Below are 20,389 nucleotides of genomic sequence, written 5' to 3' on the forward strand. Positions count from 1 at the left end.
GTGGCGTCACAAAAAATCTGGTGTTGTTGCCGTCCACCACTCGCAGCTTGGCTGGGAAAATCGTAGAATAGAGAATGCCTTTATCCCTGAGCCTCTTCCGGACCTCTGCATATTTGGCTCTTTGCCGCTGGACTTCCATAGTATAATCCGGATAGATCATAATCTTGGCATCTCCGACGTGGAGGTCCTCTTTAGTGCGCATCAGCCGCAAGATGGCGTCGCGATCCCTGTAATTAAGGATCTTGGCAATCATGGTGCGCGGGGGAGCCCCCGGGGGCGGTTGCCGCGATGGAATACGATGGGCCCGCTCAACCAGGAACATCTGAGATAGTTGAGCAGCCCCCAGGTGGTCCCTGAGGAGGTTTTCCAGGTACAGTTCAGGAGTGGCTCCCTCCTGTTTCTCGGGTATGCCGACAACGCGTATATTATTGCGTCGCTGCCTCCCCTCGAGGTCGTCGGCCCGCGTCTTACATAGCTGCAGCTGGTTCTGGAGATCTGCAATTGCGCGTGGGACCTCTCTGGTAACGTCCTCTAGGTCCGAAATCCGGCGCTCTGACTCCGCTGTGCGCTCCCTCAAATTTTGGAGATCTTGGCGGAGCAGCGCCAAGTCAATCTTCACCTCCTCCACCCTAGTATCAATCTTTACCTCCACTGCTGTCCGAGTATCCCGAATCGCCTGCAGGACCTCCTGGAGTGTCGGTTCTGGTCGCTCAGGAGGCTCAGGTCCGGCCGGATCAGGAGGGGGTGGAGGTGGCGGGTCAGTCCTACACAAGCGGGCGCCATCTTGGTTCTGATGCCGCACATATTTATCCAGCTTGCTGGTCGTTGCTTCGGCTGACTTCTTAACGCCTCCCATCTAGTGGCATCAGGGGGCACTCGGGCACCCACAGGGAAAATTTTGTAGCCCGTGGGGGCACAGGATCAGCTGTGACGGAGCAACTGCACCGGAGCTCTGAGCAGACGCGTCTCTCTACATCGGCAGTTAGGCCACGCCCCCATGCCTCAAGATTTTTAGTTAGTATTTAACTTACAATTAGATACATTAATTGAATGAAGAAAAATATCTGTATTAAAAAGTATTAAAAATTATAATATTTGGTGAAAAAGGCTCAAAATATGTGAAGTGGGACCATAACACCTCTGCATATGGTTTGCCCACAACCAAACAAGAACTAGGTGAGATTGAATTATGGAATTCCAAATTTTACCCAAAGGAACTATTTACTTATTTATTTATAAATGCTTGAAAATTGAGGTGACCATTTAGTCCAAGCTCTGTCTTGCAGGTGTTCAACCTAAAGATCCATGTGGTTTCCAACTGGAGTAGTTTGTTGTCCAGATCCCCACCCCTTAGATCCCCATGAAGTTGATCTATGCCTTGAAAGTATGATATTTTTCTTCATTCAATTAATGTATCGAATTGTAAGTTAAATATTAACTAAAAATCTTGAGGCATGATCCTCACTGTACTCATGAATATTGCTTACATTTTATGACTAAGAGCCAAGTGTATTTTTGATATATAAGATTTCACCACCATGCCATGGTCTTACATGCCTTAGTGATATAATAAAACATATTATTGTAATGTAATACACAAAAGCCATGAATATCTTGTAAATTATATCCTTATAAACGGTGAGTTCCTAGACTCGGCCTTTTGACAAAGCTGCGTCAACCAGGGGGCGCTGCCGCCTGAGGCGAGTGTCTCAACTCGCCTCATTGGTGGAGCGCCCCTGAATAAACCCCATTTCTAATAAAAACCTCTACCCCCTACCCTCCATAGTCCCTGCTCCCACCCGCACAGAAGTTAACACAAGTATGTACCCCTAAGCCGGTAATTACAACTTGTTGCAGAGTCAGCGCAGCGGAGCTCATGGGGGCCATCTTTAGCTGCTTCGGTAATCTTCGGGTCTTCAATCGGCGCTTCAGTAATTTTCGTCACATGCGCAGTTGTAGTGAACCAGGAAAATACGTTGATACAGAGCTTCCTTACTAACATTACCGAAGCGGCTAAAGATGGCCCCCGTGAGCTCCACTGCGCTGACTCTGCAACAAGGGATAATTACTGGCTTAGAAGTATTTACTTGTGTTAACTCCTGTTCAGGGGGCAGCAGAGAGGGGGGGCTATGGAGGGTAGGGGTTTTTTTTAGAAAGGGGTTTTAGTTCTCCTTTAACTTCAGTATGGATATGTTTCTAATGCTGTATTGCAGGGGTGTCCAACCTTTTGGCTTCCTTGGGCCACATCAGAGAAAGAAAAATTGTCTGGGGGCCACACATGGAATACAAAAACTTTTGATTTGTAAGAGTAAAGAAAATACACAGAAAATAACTAAAATACCAGTTGGATAACCAGATGGAGCTATACACTAGAATATGGGTCACCTGGATATTAAATAGACTTATTATTACATTAATAATTAATAATACATTAATCCTCCCTAGGTAACACATTGTTACAACCTGGCATAGTAAGCCTGTTCCTAACAAGATGACAGACTGAGGTGGTTAATGTGTCCACACCCCCCCCCCTTCATTTTCTCTCTCCTTCTACATACAATGTGAATCAAATGTATGTAATTCATGTTTTTGCAATGCATTACAAAAGGAAAATGAAAAACGCAAGTCAGACATGCACACTACTGGAGCGCATCAGGAACTGAATTGCCAATGCAAGGTACCAAGTAGTGACAGTGGGTGGGCCCATTAGGTCCAGGGGGGCATATCCTTTGCTACATGATGTTTCCACAGAAACCGTTTGTTTGAAGCTGGGCCGCATTCATATCCATTCTAGGCCGCAGGTTGGACACCCTTGTTCTATTGCAATGACCAGCAACAGAGAAAACATACAAGCCTAGTCTATATAGGAGATTATGAAGCAATTTAACCAAGTGATGTGATAAAATACTTTGACATCAAATAAGTATAAGGATAAATTCATCTGACATGTAGATTACTAAGGAAGGAAGTTTCATGTAAAAGTTTGTCACATGCGCAGTGATTCAAGAATTAAAAATCTGCAGTCTATACCAGATAAAAATCCAATTCAAAAGCAAAAGACAGTGGGACTTTTTTGCAGTTTTTACTGCATTGTGCACATACTTCAAGCACGTGTTCTCTAAGACACCCCTAGGTCTGTAATGTAATGAAACTAGAAAAAAAAGTAGCCAATAGGGTTAAGGTGGCACTGGTCCCCCCTCTCAGACATCTCCTTGTACTCATACCAAATAAAAGCCTGTCAATACACTTGATTCAATTTAATTTAATTGTTACTTTGTTGTTTTTAGAGGGTATCCTAACCCTAGGTAAAGTTGGGAGGGCAAACACAATTACAAAACTGCCCAATCAGCCCACAATCAGGCACACTAGGCAGCTCAAGTCTGAAAATCCTATCAGCAACTTATAGGACCTCAAGTGTAAGGTCACTGGCCAACAGGAAAATGTGAGAAGCCTGAGGCCCCTTCAATGGAATCAGTGCCCTGTGTAGAAAAAAAGAAATTTGAAAAATTTGGCTTTGGTTTTTGACTCTACTGCGCACGCACATCTGACGCACGCACACCTGACACAAAGAAGGAAGAAGCTGACAAGACTGGGACAAGCAGCTCTACAGAAGTACCCAAACAGTGCAGTTTTCAGCTAACAGGAGCACTGGCACAGGGTATTAGGCAAGTCATTATAATCACTTAGGGTGGGGGTGCCTAACATTTGGCAACCTCCTAGCTTTCCTTCTTTAGACCAAATGAAAGCCATCTGTTAAACAATACTAAGCTACAATTTTACCTTTCTTTACAGAACGTTAAAGATATACATATAAATGTTTACATATACCAGTATATAAAATTTAAGAGCATGCACACTGCTATGTGGTGATGATGATCTTTTTACCTCTTTTAGGTCTGGGAAAGCTCTCGTGTAAATGAAAGACAACTTTCTCCACAAAGTGCTGAATGTTGCTGTGCTCTGGCCCCCGGACAAATACCATCCAATCGTGAGTGAATCCCTCTAGTGTTGGTTTCTTCCTGACCTGGGCTCGATGGCCCAGCTCCAACTTCACTTGTACAGCACACTGCATGACAAAGAAAAAGAGGAAATAATCAGTACTTGTTATGCAACACTATTAGTTGCACATTAGCTCACATTTTCCATTTAACACCATCATAATTCTGTTTAATCGAAAGTACAATTTAAAATCCATTCTTGTAGCACCTGATGTACTGTATATCCATGCTTATGCAGAACACAAAATAACTGAATGCATAACTTTAGTTATGTATGTAAGTGAATTAGACTGTACATGAATAGTTTGCTTAATTCTATAAAGGAAACTTCTGGGTAGGGGTTCCCTGTTTGTGCTTCCCTGTTTGAGGGCAATCCTGAGAACCACTAACCTGTTAGTTGAGACCACATGCATATCATTCATTTCCCAGTGTAATACACTAAGTGTACTTCATACATTCTCTCAATGCTCAATCACAGATAGGGTCAATAATATAACTTCCATTGAGAAGACCTCTGTATAAACAATTCCCTTCCTTACCTCAGTTGCAGCCTTTGTTAGGTTTTGAGATAAATAGCCTTCAGTAACTGAAAATGTTTTTCGTCATGTCGGGATATAATCCTGATTTTTTTTTTTATAAGCAACATTTCTCATTTATATTCTTTGTACTACCGAAACCTAAGGTCTATTAGCAGTGCAGGTTTAAAGGACCAGTAACATCAAAAAATTAAATTGTTTTAAAGTAATAAAAATATAAAGCACTGTTGCCCTGCACTAGTAAAACTCCTGTGTTTGCTTCAGAAACACTACTATTGTTTATATAAACAAGCTGCTGTGTAGCCATGGGGGCAGCCATTCAAAGGAGAAAAGGCTCAAGTTACACAGCAGATAGCAGATAAGCTCTGTAGAACATAATGGTGTTATCTTTTATCCATTAGTTATCCTGTGCCATATAGCCGTTTTTCAATTTCCGCCATTGCTACTCAGCAACTTGTTTATATGAACTATAGTAGTGTTTCTGAAGCAAACAGATCAGTTTTAACAATGCAGGGCAACACTACATGATATTTTCATTACTTTAAAACACTTTCAGTTTTTGGTGTTACTGTTCCTTTAACTCCCTGCTCCCACACAGAAATCCAAGTCTCACAAAAAAAAGATCCTATATAGTTTGTGCTGTACACCTCTTCAATATAGAATATGCAATCTGAATTACGGAGGTCATAACATTGAAAACCCAACACCAAAACCAAAGTGAATTAATAAAGATTGCCTTGATCAATAAAGAGTGTTGGAAAAAGCTGGGGCCTTTTTATCAAGCTGTGTAAAACATTGAAGAAAAACACTACTGGTGATGTTGCCCAATAGCAACCAATCTGGCTCAAGCATTTCTGATCATTCTGCACATAAACAATTAAATTCTAAATAACATCCAATGCACTTAGTAAGAATAAAAGTCTGAGACCTGGGCTTATGGGCTAATCAAAGGAATTGGAACTTGAAGGTGCAGGCCAGATAATGGATATTTCCATAATTTGGATCTTCATATCTTAAGTCTTTTAGAAAATCATGTAAACGTTAAATAAACCCAATGGGCTGGTTTTGCTTCCAATAAGGATTAAATTACATATTAGTTTAGTAAGTACAAGGTATTATTATTAAAAAGAAAATAATTTTTAAAATTTTGGATGATTTGGATAAAGTGTAGTCTATGGGAGATGGTCTTTCGTTAATTCAGAACTTTCTGTATAACAGGATTCCGGAAAGCAGATCCCATACCTGTACTACAGTTTCTCAAGCTGTTGCTGACTACTCTAAGATACAGTTCAACTAGTAGAGAGAAGCCAAACTAACAGTAGTTTGTCAACACTACAGGAAAAAGTACAATAAAGATGATAGTATGATATGAAGGGGGTTGTTTGCCCTCTGCTTAAATCTGCTTTCTCTTGTGTCTGCACCTAGAGACACTAGGTCAGCATGGGTGCACCAAGGCCAACACAGTGTCTCTGAGTGCAAACACAAGATCAGATTAGAGTGAACCTTAGATCAGATTAGAGTGACCTGCAAATATACATAAGGCTGAGAAACAGACCAGTGTTGCAGTACGGTTGGGAATATTGCACGTGGGACATTTTGTCACCCTTGCTTAATCTCCTCCACCAAAAATTCAGAAAAAGCTTTAGCATTGGCCTGTACTAAAATATATGAATCACACAAGCACTTGAAAATGCAGGAGAAAGCAATTTCTGGTACTTGCATGATGCAAATTTTTACCACCAGTGCTGGAAGAGATTAGGTCTAGGCACAAAACATATTGTGTGCCATTGCGGTTAAGAGTCATTCATCTGTTGTGTTGGGAAAAACAGCATGGGTTTCAACAATTGACAAAACTGCACAAAGCATAAGGCTTAGTCCACACCAGGCGATTACCGCCTGGCTACTAATCACCTCTTCTTTGAGGCGACTAATCTCCCCGAACCGATTCCTCTTCTCCTGCGCCAGCTCTAATGAGAGTTGCCTCTGTTATAAGACACCTCGCTTCGTTTTCCGAAGTTGCTCGAAGTTTCCTCGTGAGGCAACTTCGGAAAACAAAGCGACACTTGTGTGATAACGCAGGTGACTCTCATTACAGCCCGTGCAGGAGAAGAGGAAGTGGTTCAGGGAGATTAGTCCTCAAAGAAGAGGCGATTAGTCGCCAGGGCGCTAAATCTCCCCGAATCGACCTGGTGTGGACTAAGCCCAGACTGAACAGCAATTAGGGATACAATTAACATGAAACATGGTTATTGGCTGATATGAATACATACTTTATTATGGACCTGCAAATTAGTTTGCTTAGTGAGCAGCTACCGGGTGCAGTGAATATATTTATCATTGATAACAGAAAGTGCCAAAAGGTACACTCAGCATGAAGGCAGTTCCAGTACCAGATGGGGAACAAACAGTGTCTGCAAAATCTCTTCTCCATCTGTCAAATGTACTGTTAGATCTACAGCTAGCTCTGTCCACGCCACATTCCCTGCACAGTCCTTAAAACTCCTGTTGACTGTTCCCTTGAAACCACATTTTAAAACATATCACTAAACCGAGATGCGCACATACACTTATAAACACATGCAATTATATACTTGATTCAATATCATTAGTCATTATACTACGTTAAGAACTGAAAAGTTGTTTTGGGAAACAGTAATCAACCTTGTTTTACAATTGCCTTTTTATGTCATAAATGCTTGCTCACTTCCTCAAACACACAGGAATGGGACCTGTTACCCAGAATGCTCGGAACCTGATGTTTTCTCGATAAGGGATCTTTACTTAATTTCGAAAATAATGCTTAAAAATGTGAGTTGATTGATTATAATGGAGTCTATAGGAGATGACCTTCGTGTATTTTGGAGCTTTCTGGGTTTGGGTTTACAGACAACAGATTCCATACCTGTACAAAAATTAGCTTCTCATAAACATATCAAAGAGCACTGTTTGCAAAGATGTACCTTTAACTGGTACAATTCTGAATTAAATATAAACCTCATTACTACACTTCCAAAACATTTTTGAATTAATTCCTGTGTTTTGTTCCACTTTATTTGTTCTCCACGCCAATTAAAAGGGACCTCAAGCAACATTGGTTTCATATAGGAACACTATGGTAGTAATGTTGTGAAACTCAGTTCTTCGATGTTCTTTTGCTGCATCTTTAGGTCAGAGATGTGGCACTTATTCTCTTCCTTTTTGGTCCACAGATGGAATTCAAATGTTCATGTACAATGATATTTGCTGATGTGTCACAGTAATAGGCTGAATCTGTACCCTCATTTGTATATGCAAATTAGGGCAAGAAATTTTAAAAAGAACCGTAAAAAAAAATCACCATTTCCTAGTTCAAGTGATGAAAAGTTACACGATTATAAGGATTTCAATGCAGCCAGGCACTTTGAATTCCTGATGAAAAAAGCAGAATTCCAAATCAGATTCTGGATTGGGTGCATCCCTGGCAACAATGGAAAAGCTTATCCTCACTGATACTGGGACACTGTAACTAAAAGCAACTCAACTGCAGACATAGCCCACAATGATGCAAAACATGAAGGATTTTATTTCCATCCATGCAAGTAAATATTTGCATCGGAAGGCCCTGTTGTTCTCTAGACCTAAACAGTCAGAAACGATTAATGATTGCTTACTTATCATTCTCTGATCATTAATATGAGACCATAATCATAGCATCCACATTGAACAAGCTGCTTTGTCACTGAGAAAAGTCATCTCGAAGCTTTCATAAGTCAATATAAAAGATGCTGCATGGCAGACATTCTGCCACAATATTGGAAACATGATTATGCCTTTAATCTCAACTGGAAAGTCTTGAAATGTAACACTGGTTTACATGGCTTTTGATAGAAGCAGGTACATTATATTAATAAGACTTGTGGGTAGTAACCTGTCATGTTCTTTAATAGTACTTGATATGTACCATTAGAAAGAGGTGAATACATTTAGCTTGGTAAATTCCAAATACTCATTAAGGCTGAAAAGATGCTTTGGGGTGTAAACTATTGTGGATTTAGTCTATTATCACCACATTCTAGGATATAGGACTTTGTACTTAAGACCTAACAAAACAAAGAAGGCATCAGTTACACCTTTAATATGCAATCTAAACAGTGTTTGATAAGCAATAGAAAGGCCAACGCAAACAATATCTCAATAGACAAACAGTGTACATGGCTGAAAGGTACAGAAGATCAGACTCTGGAATGTTACTAAATGAATTTTCAATTCTTGTCTGAACATAGTCCAGGCACAGTGAAACAATGTAGTGAAAGTGATCACAGATGCACCATGCAAGAGAATTTTAACACTCTCTTGTAACATATATAAACAATATTTACAGTAATGTTACTTTGGGAATAATGTTGTGCAATAATTTACAGAAATACTTAAATAATGAGGGTTTGGTGGGTCTAAAGAGGATAACCATCACATGGCTGTGCGAATAAGTATACAACTGTGGACTGAGTGTGCCATAAATCTGAAGAGGAGCTAAGAAGGTGAAAGGCTAAAACAATGAAAGGGCTAAAGTGCAAGTCTTGATTTTACTAGATTTGCATGATTCATGGTTGAGTTTGTGACACGGATCTGTCTTATGTTTAAATTTGGCAAAAGCAAAGACTAGATATTAGCCTAATACAAAAGGGGAAAATATTACAATACATGCAAATGATTTACTGGTTAGATGGCCATGTAATTTTATTTCCAGGACTGAGGAATTGTTTCAACACATTTCAAATGGATTTATGAACAGAATGCTTCTGGCAAAATGATTCCAAGCCTGCAGGAATATGAATTCAGAAGACAATAGCCAATTACAAACAGCTTGCAAAAACTCAATTATACATTTTAGTTTTAACATGCCGAACATGAATTTATTAAGTGGAAAAGGTTAAAAAGGAAGGCCAGTGTGCTAATCTTTAAAAATTATAGGGGATTCTGCAATATTGCTCTTAGGCTTAATTAGATTCTAACTTTCGCACCATAAAATATATGTTTTGCCCTGCCAGCATAATATTCATGCATTAAAAGTGAACGTTCGGTAATCTTACTTTTATGCTTGGATCTAATTGTACTCGGGTTGATGTACAGTTGATGAATGAAACAAACTGTGCAGCCAGTCGGCAGCATAAAACCACTGCAGCTCTAATGTAAACCAGGTTCAAACCAAGAACAAATTGCTGTGGATTCTTATAGTGCATTGATTAGCCCGTTTTGTTTTTTTTTTAAAAAAAGGTACAGGTTGAGTTTCCTAAGGGTGATCAAGTACATACCCAAAAAAACATTGCAGCAAAATCATCAGAACCATGTTACTGGAGGGATACCTTTATAGAAAGCAGCTTTCTACATTCCACCCCTCAACACAATTCTTTCCTTAAAAATATTGCAAACATGATCTTTAAAATCAAAACAAACAGAACACCAGGGTGCTCACCTTCTCCCCTGGAGGTGCACCTAAACCTAAGGAGATAATCTGTCACCTTTTACTTTAACGGTAACCTATAGGACTGTCTGCAGCCCTTCAAATGTTGTTCAATTATAGCTTCTACCATTGCCTGGGGTCATTAAAAAAAGGCAATGTAAACCCAAATATGAAAATGTACTTTCCGACGTTCATTCGATAAAAATGCTGAATGGTTTTCAAGTCAGAATACCGAAGGTGAAGGTTGGAAAGGGAGCAAAGGATGTGGTTGTAGTTAGCTGACAAATGACTAAAAACCGCTGATATTTTTTAATGACTGTATATTGGAAAGTTGTTGTTTTTGGGTTTGCATTGCCTTTATGAGAACTGGTGACAGGCTTCAGAGTGGGCACCCTTTTGGTGATGTGAGTTCCAGCACACATTCCTAAGCACTCTAACTACCCTGTCCTCTGTGGGAATGGGAATACAATGGGAGACGAGAGGGCCAAGCAAGGGATGATGATGGTATTGTGTGTATGTGATCAGACAGAGCAGGTAGGTGCACACGGGAAGGGGAGATGTAACATTGATAGGAGAGACAGAAATGGAACACACCATGCTAGCGGCGCCTTCTGTAGCTACTGCCAAGTGCAGCTGCCGCCTGGGGAATTCAGGAGCTTCTTCGCCGAATCCACTTTTCCCTGCTTTTTATTCCTTAATGATCCAGAGCTCGATCCACCCTGCCGCAGGTGCTTAATTGCAAATCCACTGGAGCACACCGACAGCCTCCCCAAAAGCCCCCCGTCGCCTTTGCTCCTCTGCTGAATGCCACACGGCAAATGTGGAAAATAGCGTTCAGTTGGGCGCAAGCCAAATCCAGGTGATGCGCTGCAGATCCACTTATTTGCTCGGTGTCGCGTAATCCAAATCCATGCTGTGCCCCCCACCCACCCAGCACCAGCCACGACGGTGTCCCCAGTTCTCACTCCTAATTCTCACACCATGTCAAAGCCGCACCACAAAGGGTTCTGCTCCAGAAAGGCCAGTCCGTTGTTTGACTCCTGAGACCCCCTCGATCCAGTTCCCGTTGCGCCAACTGCTGCCCATCTAGTTTCCCATGGCACCGCACTGCGCTTCCTTTCCCCAGCAGCAGCAGTAGAAGCAGCAGAAAGTGCGCAGCGTAAGAAGAACCCGTCCCGAGTCGCAGAAACGTAGCAGGACGCACAGCCAGGTCTGTGTCTAGTAGCACATAGATGGCAGTGCTGGGGCTGAGCCGGTGCGTACAGACAGAGCTACTCACTGTGTGCGCTGGAGAGAAGGGTTTGTTCCACCCCCTCTACTCGCCGAGCTGACCATGCCTACGGGATCATGGGGCAGCCTCTTATTCCTCCTCCTTGTGTGTTGCACCGACACAGACAGAGGGAGGATCAAGAGGAGGTAGGGGGCAGTGAGATGGCAGCAATAGGCATTTCTCTTTGCTCACTCGCTCGCTAGTTCTCTTCTTCCCCTATGTGTCTGCACTCTCCCCTTGTTTCACATGAAACTGCAAGCAGTGGGGCGCATGCGCACTGAGCCTGCACACCGACACAGCCATAACCCGGTGCTACGTGAAAGAAGGAGGGGGAGAAAGGGAGAGAAGAGAACTGAGAGGCGGGGAGAAGGAAGAAAGGGAGGGGAGACAGGCTGGAAGGGATAACTGGATTAGGAACGTGCTGCGGGGAGACTAGGAGATGGAATGCAGTGAAGGGAAAGGTGAAGACTACAGAAAAGGAAAGGAGGCAGGAAGTGGGCGTCAATAAAAGTTGCATAGGATGAGAAAATAAAAGCTAAAGAACACAGGTACAAGGGCTGAAGGGGAAGATATACATAGGATTATTAGGGTGTGAGGTTGGTGAGTGAGAATGAAGGAAAAAAACAGAACAAAGGACATGCACCTCAGGAAAGAATCATAGGCAAGAAAGAAAAGAACATTTTTCAATGAGAAAAATTTAAGCTTAAAGCTGGCCGTAAATGCAAAGATCAGCGAACGATCGGACTTCCCCCATCTCCAGACCTGCCACTAACCTTTCAGATCAAATAAAGTAGTAAAAGAATAGATCAGCCGACGTTCTGCCCCTACAGCAATCGGACGAAAGTTATGTCTGACAAAAGCTGGTGACAGTCTCCCACTGAAGATCGTCTGATCAGCAATACATGCAGAGATATTATCGGCAGCCGACAGAAATTTTCTAACCTGTCTGATCGACTGAACCACCGATCGGCATGGCACAACAGATGTCGGGACACTCCCAGGCCCGGATTTGTGGAAAGGCCACCTAGGCCCAGGCCTAAGGCGGCAGGATTTTAGGGAGGCGGCATGCTGCCCAACCACACCCACACTGGTCCAGGTGATGAAAATTTGCACAAAAAAAGGGGAGGGGATAGGGGCGACAAATGGCAGTGGGCCTAGGGGTGCCCACTATGTAAATCCGGCCCTGGACACTCCACACAATCCAAAAATCGTACGAATAGAGGATTCGTACAATCGGATCTTTCCGTCTATGGCCAGCTTAAGGCGGCCATACATGCACAGATATTATCGTACGAAATTCGGTGTGTATGGTGTTAGACTAGGTGACCAATATAGTCTTCTGGTCTATCGTGTAGGATGGAAACATTTTTACTGGACTCCTTGGGAGTAGGGATGCACCGAATCCAGGATTCGGTTCTGGATTCGGCCTTTTTCAGCAGGATTCAGATTCGGCCGAATCCTTCTGCCTAGCCGAACTGAATCCGAATCCTGATTTGAATATGCAAATTAGAGGCGACGAGGGAAATCACGTGACTTTTTGTCACAAAACAAGGAAGTAAAATTTTTTTTCCCCTTACCACTCCTAATTTGCATATGCAAATTAGTATTCGATTCGGTATTCGGCCGAATCTTTTGCAAAGGATTCGGGGGTTCTGTGGAATCGTATGCAAAGGATTCGGGGGTTCGTCCGAATCCAGAAAAGTGGATTTGATGCATCCCTACTTGGGAGGAGCTCAGTTTTTACACATATATATGCAATCACTGAAAATCAATACATTGCTTGATAATCCCACCCTTTTTAACACTAACAAGTGTTGTATTTAGTTGCCATTATGTTATACATCATGATAAATGGGCCCCCAAAACTATTATCTATGCAAATGTCTACCCAAGAAAAGAACTTGGGAAATAGAATTTGGAGCAGAAGCTACTGGTGGGCATGATCCATAATGCTGAGGCATGGCTTCATAGGCAGGATCGTGGCTTCACAGGTAGGGTTGCCACCTGTCCAGTTTTTGTAAGGCCTGTTCGGGTCTGAACTTTCTGTTCTGTTTTCAGCCTTATGAAGCCTGAACAATAATCTGGCCAATACCTGAAAAGCATTTAAATACTAAGATACTCACCTCAACATGGCTTAGTTACTATCAAATACAGTTAATTTTCTGTCCTAGCGCCCACCTGCATACCTCACTCCGGTGCGAGTGTGCATGCCGGGAAGAGGCTGGCCGCCCCAAATATTCTGCAGCCCTAGGCCCAGGCCCTTGTGGCCTCGCCACAAATCTGGGCCTGAAAGCAAATCAATCAAAAATAAGAATTTTTTTTTTCTAAATTAGTATTGCTGTATTTCAGAGCTTTCTGGATAACTGATTTCTGTATAATAAAACTCTTACCTGTAATTGGGCTTAATCATTAAGCAGAATAAAGCTAGAGATAGGGTTGCCACCTATGTGGTTTTGAATTGGGCATCAACAATTTACAGTAAAACATTGAGAATACTAGATAGAAATCCAGCCAGTTGCACCTAAGAGATGCAATAACCTTGCCCTGGTGTCATAACTCCACCAACATCATTGTGCTCACCTCTGATCATCATGCCTGTTCCTACATCACTGCCCCACCCCCGATGTTATCTACCCCGCCCCCCATATTTGGGTTTGCAATCAGCAAATGTGGCAACCCTATTCATAGGCAAAAGCTTCATTTTGAAAAGGAAATAACCTGCGTATTCATAAAAACTTCTGTCCTATGCAGAGTAAAGGGCAATAATTCCAATGTTGTACTCTGATGGGACTATAGCTTTAGTTTAGGATCATGTAGCAAGGCATTGTCAATGGAGAGCACATATTGATGCAGTTCATTAAAGCAGACATAATGTGTAAAACAAATAAGAATGTGACAGCGGATTATACACTTTTAAATGTAGAAGGAAAGTGCCAAAAAGAAGCGTTTTGGACTGATTTATTAAAAATACCTATAGCTGTTCCATTTACTGTTGCTTTCTTTGCTGGGCTGTACAGGCCTTTCTTTCACAGGCTGTACAGGGGTGCCAGGAGTACTTAGCACACTGCACTGTATGATCAGGGTTAGACTGGGGGGCCAGATGCCCCCCTCCAACCCCTGCACCATGTGTGTGCGTGCCATCTGTGCTCTTTGGTACCTTCTGCACCGGGTGCGGATCTGGGCTGGTGGGACCCACAAGAGTGGGGGCCTGCCAGGTTTTTTTTTACGGTGTCCCGCCAGCCCAGTCTGAGCCTGTGTATGATAGAAACTAATCTGCAGATAGGTGTACTTGATAGGGAATTTAAGATTATCTTTGCTTGTGTGACTGCTTTGATTTGCCTCCTACCAAGCCTCTGGCAGGGACTGTTAGGTGGTGCCCATCCTTCATTCCAAACAGGGATAGGGACCAGAGAGGATCTAAGGAGAGCTCCAATAAAGGGGCCATTTTAAAATGAATGATTATTTTTAGCCCAGAGTGCCCCTCGTTTACCTAATTTCTTTACCAGCACCAATTGTATTTGTCCTAGCTCCCCTTCCTATAACCTCCCTTTTTATCTCTGCCATCAGATTTCAATTCTTTCCCACAACAAGGAAAACGAATGTTCCTCCTAAAGCAGACACTGGCACACACAGAAGAACTACAGTTGTAAACATTTACTTTGGCATTTGTGAGTAGAGTTTGGCTGTGACCACTTGTGTCTACTATAAGTAGTGAGTTTCCCATTCTTTGTTTTGTTTTACAGGTAAAGGTATTTTGACTGCTACTGTTTTCTGTACGTGTACAGTGAGGGTCAAATACTCTATGAGACAAAAACATGGACAAAAAGCCGAGCAATCCTATTGGTTTAAAATTTAAATTAAGTAGACTTGAGGAATGGAGATCCAAAATATGGGAAGCACCCTTATCTTGAACCCCCAGGTCCCAAGCATTCTGGATAACAGGTCCCATTACTGTATCACCTTCTCAATATAAGCAATATAGAATTCTTCCAGCTTATTAAAAAACATGGCTCTTCCAGTTCAGCAGTGAATATATTTATAAACAGTTCCATTTGGAAACATCAATATTTTACATGTAGCATAAATCAACGCTACTGGTCATACTGTCCTTTTGTTACCTGTGGAAAAAAAGTCCATCTATAAAAGCAGCCAACAACAGGTAGCAAAGAATCTGAATTTCAGTTGCAGTCAATGCCAGGATGGCATACTCTGTACCCACTGAAGACTTGAGCCACTACGTTGGCCACCACCGCAATTCTTCTGCCACCCTGCTGCTTCATAATACAGATCACGAGCATGCAACAAGCTATGCCCCAACCCACCCCCCTCGTACACTACACAGACTGGCCTGGCTTCAACATTGTTAATGAAAAATTTCCCAAAAATCTCAGACGAATTTTTTAGTATATCAAAGAAAACCTGTTCCTATAAGAAAAATGATAGTCACTGGTGGAAATTTTTAGGTTTTTAGAATGTTTTATGATGTGATTTGAAAACTATATGAATGTAAGAATGTTACAGATGAAGTATAGCAATGGCAGAAGTGAGTCAGGTTTATCTAGTGGGGAAGCCCGACTATCTGTGTGAGTGGGCAGATTGTGATTTGCGTAGGTGAAAGAAAAACAGAGAACTCCACTCATATCAAGAAAATATGACATTTTGAGAAAGAAGGAACTGAAAAAATGAAAAATTGTCATGCCTGAATGCAGGTCTATGACGCAGCTCAAGTCATCATGTTTTCTTTTGTGGGTTAGATGTACACTGATACAGTTTGTTTAAAGTATCCGGTATAATGATGGTAAGTGTTGACTGATAGTGAAAATGCTGTGTGTAGTTGCTCTCTTCAGCTCCCTACTCTTAATTTATATCTTTCTCTTCATAACTCTTCATAATGAATTTATTTTTACCCTGTCACACTTTCCAGTGTTATACTAGCGTAACAGGAGCCTGTGAAAAAAAATGCCTGATGTGCCATTAGCCTTATCTTTTTTTATCAATGTAAACTTCCTGAGGATGGTCCTCCAAAAATACGCTATTTTTCTAAAATAAATACTTTGGGGCCCATTTTGTAAACCTCAGCTTTTTCTGATTGAGGTTTTTAGTTTGAAAACTCAAATTTTTTCAAGATTCATCATAGCCCAAAACTGCTAATAAACTGAAAAAACAATATCTCGAAAATTAAAAAAAAAAACGACTTTCAGAGTGTCAATTGCACAATACGAATTAAACCTCGATTTTGTCGCTCCATTTTTTTAAAAGTAAAATTTTCGATAAATGAGTTAAAATCGTAGAAGGGAGTTTGGTCGGATTTGTTTTCATAAAATGAGATTAATTTGAGTTTTAGTAAATGCGCCCCTTAATGTAAGCAGTGTTTATGCTGTTCAGTTCCACAAAATGCAAAAAGGATCATTCATGGCTCTTCATTTCATCGAGGGTTGGCCAGACCTGAAAGCTAAATTGTTGAAGTTTTTAAATTTATTTTGTGGATGCTTATAAATACTGTATACAAAGGTGTTTTAGTGGTAAAACGGAAGAATTTCAAAAGTCCACCCATCAAATGGTTTTTAAGGATCATGCTACTGGATTAACCAAATAGCTTGAAATGCTTTATAGTATTCAATTATATTTAGGACTCCAAGGCACTCTTTATAGTAATATTTAAAGGTTAAATAAAGAATATTTTTCCACTAGATAGATTTTAGGATGTCAAACTACAGACTAGCTTGCCCATTCAATGCGAATGGACAAGGCATCAAACACAAATAGTAAGCACATAACCTGCTTTTATCCACTGAAGCCATGTCTAATTATAATGAATTAATATTTATTGAAGCTATGGCTAATTACAGTAAATTAATAAGCCAAGCAATCTGTGAAATGTGTTATAGAATATTGGTTTGAGAATTGATTTGTTGGCAAGAGTTATTAATGGAGAAAGATTCAGCCTCGGTGATATTCACCTTTATTCCAGAAATCTGAAGAAGTATTCTATATTCTAGGCCATGAAAGATGTTGGGTTAGCATTGGGGTATATTTACTATCAAATTGGACAAACTTTAGGCAAAAAGAAATGTTTTAGGCTTATTAAGTTCACACTGGCGAACATTAAAGGGATACTGTCATGGGAAAAATTTTTTTTTTCAAAATGAATCAGTTTATAGTGCTGCTCCAACAGAATTCTGCACTGAAATCCATTTTTCAAAAGAGCAAACAGTTTTTTTTATATTCAATTTTGAAATCTGACATGGGGCTAGACATATTGTCAATTTCCCAGCTGTCCCAAGTCATGTGACTTGTGCTCTGAACTTCAATCACTCTTTACTGCTGTACTGCAAGTTAGAGTGATATCACCCCCTCCCTTTCCCCCCCCAGCAGCCAAACAAAAGAACAATGGGAAGGTAACCAGATAACAGCTCACTAACACAGGATAACAGCTGCCTGGTAGATCTAAGAACAACACTCAATAGTTAAAACCCATGTCCCACTGAGACACATTCAGTTACATTGAGAAGGAAAAACAGCAGCCTGCCAGAAAGCATTTCTCTCCTAAAGTGCAGGCACAAGTCACATGACTGGGGGCAGCTGGGAAATTGACAAAATGTCTAGCCCCATGTCAGATTTTAAAATTGAATATAAAAAAATTCAAAAATTGAATAAAAATCTGTTTGCTCTTTTGAGAAATGGATTTCAGTGCAGAATTCTGCTGGAGTAGTACTATTAACTGATGCGTTTTGAAAAAAACATGTTTTCCGATGACAGTATCCCTTTAATATATTTAGTATATTTATTTTAGATGTTATAATTATGCCACTGAGAAACTTCGAAAATATGCCAATGTATCAAGAGCGCCAATGTGGTTTTACGGCAAAAATAGTTTTGTCATATCCAGGCTGGAAAATTATTATTGTTTTAAGATGTTGTACCATGTTAGCAGAAAATGTAAAGTTTGGTGATACATTGTGTTGGCCTGACGAAGGGGCCTGTGTGCTCCGAAAGCTTGCAATTGTTACTTATTCAGTTAGCCAATAAAAGGTATACCAACTTTAAATTATTATTGTAAAGATATAGCAAGAATCTCATTATCTATGTCATTGCTTTATGGTATTAATGAAACTGATTTGGGGGATGTACATTGGTATAATTACAAATAGTATTTATGCCAGAAAAATGTTATCAAATTACCCTTGAAATTGCATAATTAAGATTTGAAGTGAATACATGATGTTGTTGTGCAAATTTGCCTGACTTATTGATGCAGACTGGTGGAATTAGACAAGGAGGAAATTTGCACTTTAGTAAAAATGTCCCCCAAGTAGCTAACCAGTAGCAGGGGGTGGTGTTACATTATAGGAAACTGTCACAAGTGACAAGCGAATGCAGACATTTAGGACTTATGCTTGTGCTTATTATGGTCATCTGAGACACGAATTACACTCTATGTGGGCTCAGGTCACGTAAAGTAATAGCAGTCAGTTGCCTGCCTAGCAACTGTCTGCCGATATGAAATGACACCTGTAATAACTATATATTTAGCCTCTTTTAAAATGCTACTTATGGTTATAGATTTAAATGTCATGCATTCATCCACAGGAAACCCATACAGACACAGGAAGAGCATACATTTTCCTTGAAGATAATGCCCTGGCTGGAATTAATCCTTGAACCATAGCATTGCAAGGAAGCAGTTCTAGCTATTGCTCCACCACCTCTAGAATATCAGGTATGGCATCAAACATTTCATAGTTGTGTACATATCTTTTTAATCATACATTTTGCTGAATTTGGAAGCTGCTATGGTCATAGTATATAAATTATCTTTGTTGTTTGACACCTACGTTTTACTCTCAGCTTGACTTTTTTTCAAGATTTACTGTGGCATACAATTAAATGGATCCTTGTTATGACCAAAAGCTTCCAGATACTGGAAGCTGTTTTTCAGTTAACTGAAAATATTTTTAGCTTGATTAAAAGCTGCTGTTAGAAAACCCTCCCATAGAAGGAGGAATTTGGGTGTTCCTGAAAAGTTATGACCTTGAGTATATTTTCTCAATAATTTTTCAATTATTTTTTCACAATTATCTGCCCTGTGCTTTCAGTTTATCAGTTTTCATACAGTCGTAAATAATTTTTTAGCTTGACAGTTGTGCAACTCCATGCAACTCCATGCATTGTTCTATGGAAGGCAAGGTATACACATTGCATGCTTTGACATTTGTCTTGTAGACTGTTGATCTGTGGGAACTGTTAATCAAGGTATTAATAAAATCCATTTATTAAACATTTCATGTTATTTTCTATTATAGTCCATAAATTTTCCCTGCAAAATCAATGTAGCATAACTATTATTACATAATTACAAGGGAAATAAGTTACATTATTAACTTTATACAATGCTGATAGGGTCACCAAAAGATCTCACTTTTGGTGAGGAAAAAATAATTGCAACCCTTGGCTATAATCCAAGCATTTAGCTGCCACTAGAGGGTGCATTAAGCCTTTTACAGATGTCCTTAATTGACCTGGCAAAGAATAAAAAGTTTTAAATATAGATTGTGCCACCCAGTGGTCCTACTGGACATTAGGTATATGTATTTGTATATTTTCTTGGAAAGCTAATATAGATAGAGGCCAAGAAGTAGATGAAATTGGGAGGCACATTTATCAAAGGTCGAATTTCGAACTCGTGAATTATTTTTAACTCTAATAAATTTCAATATACCTGAAATTCGATTGGGGGGGTATTTAATAAAAAAAATCAAATATCTAAAATTTGAACTAATATTACTGCCCCGAAAACTAATCAAATTTGACTAAACTCGTATCGAGTTTTTTATCCGAAAAAAACTCGAATGTCAGGAAGGCTAGTAACCTGTTCAAATTGGTCCCTGGACCTCTCCCATTGACTTATACATGAACTTGGCAGATTTTAGGTTTTAGGTAGCGAATAGTCAAATTCATATGTTTAAAGGGCCAAGGTTTGATAAATCTTGAAATTAAAATTAAAATTTGAATCGAGTTTGGATTATTCACAATTCGAATTTGACAGTTTTGACAATAATTTTTTTTTGAATTTTCGAATTTGAATTTTCAATTCGACCCTTAATAAATCTGCCCCTAAGTGTTCTTTATAGGTTAACTTAAATGA

At 40.3% G+C, this 20,389-nt stretch overlaps 2 protein-coding genes across 6 annotated transcripts in view; one reads left to right on the plus strand and one right to left on the minus strand.

The window, feature by feature from the left end:
- The window catches only part of mllt3.L (myeloid/lymphoid or mixed-lineage leukemia; translocated to, 3 L homeolog), a 133,165-nt gene that overhangs the window by 110,325 nt on the left and 2,451 nt on the right, over positions 1-20,389 (minus strand). Inside the window, exons 1-2 of one of the 5 annotated variants that reach the window (XM_018257491.2) lie at positions 10,569-11,961; positions 3,886-4,066 (exon numbers count right to left, since the gene is read on the minus strand). In XM_018257491.2, coding sequence (XP_018112980.1) covers positions 3,886-4,066; positions 10,569-10,571 — 184 coding nt within the window. In that variant the 5' untranslated portion in view covers positions 10,572-11,961. Of the gene's footprint in view, positions 1-3,885; positions 4,067-10,568; positions 11,974-20,389 lie in introns of those variants that run through there. The other 4 variants (XM_018257483.2, XM_041563676.1, XM_041563670.1 and 1 more) reach the window with 4 other exon arrangements.
- Positions 18,847-20,389, plus strand: part of focad.L (focadhesin L homeolog) — a 136,416-nt gene continuing 134,873 nt past the window's right edge. The window contains exon 1 of the mRNA XM_041563655.1: positions 18,847-18,964. The gene's annotated coding sequence lies outside the window, so the exon portion shown is untranslated. The remainder of the gene's footprint in view (positions 18,965-20,389) is intronic.

Source organism: Xenopus laevis, chromosome 1L, assembly GCF_017654675.1.
Source record: "Xenopus laevis strain J_2021 chromosome 1L, Xenopus_laevis_v10.1, whole genome shotgun sequence".
NCBI lineage: Eukaryota > Metazoa > Chordata > Amphibia > Anura > Pipidae > Xenopus > Xenopus laevis.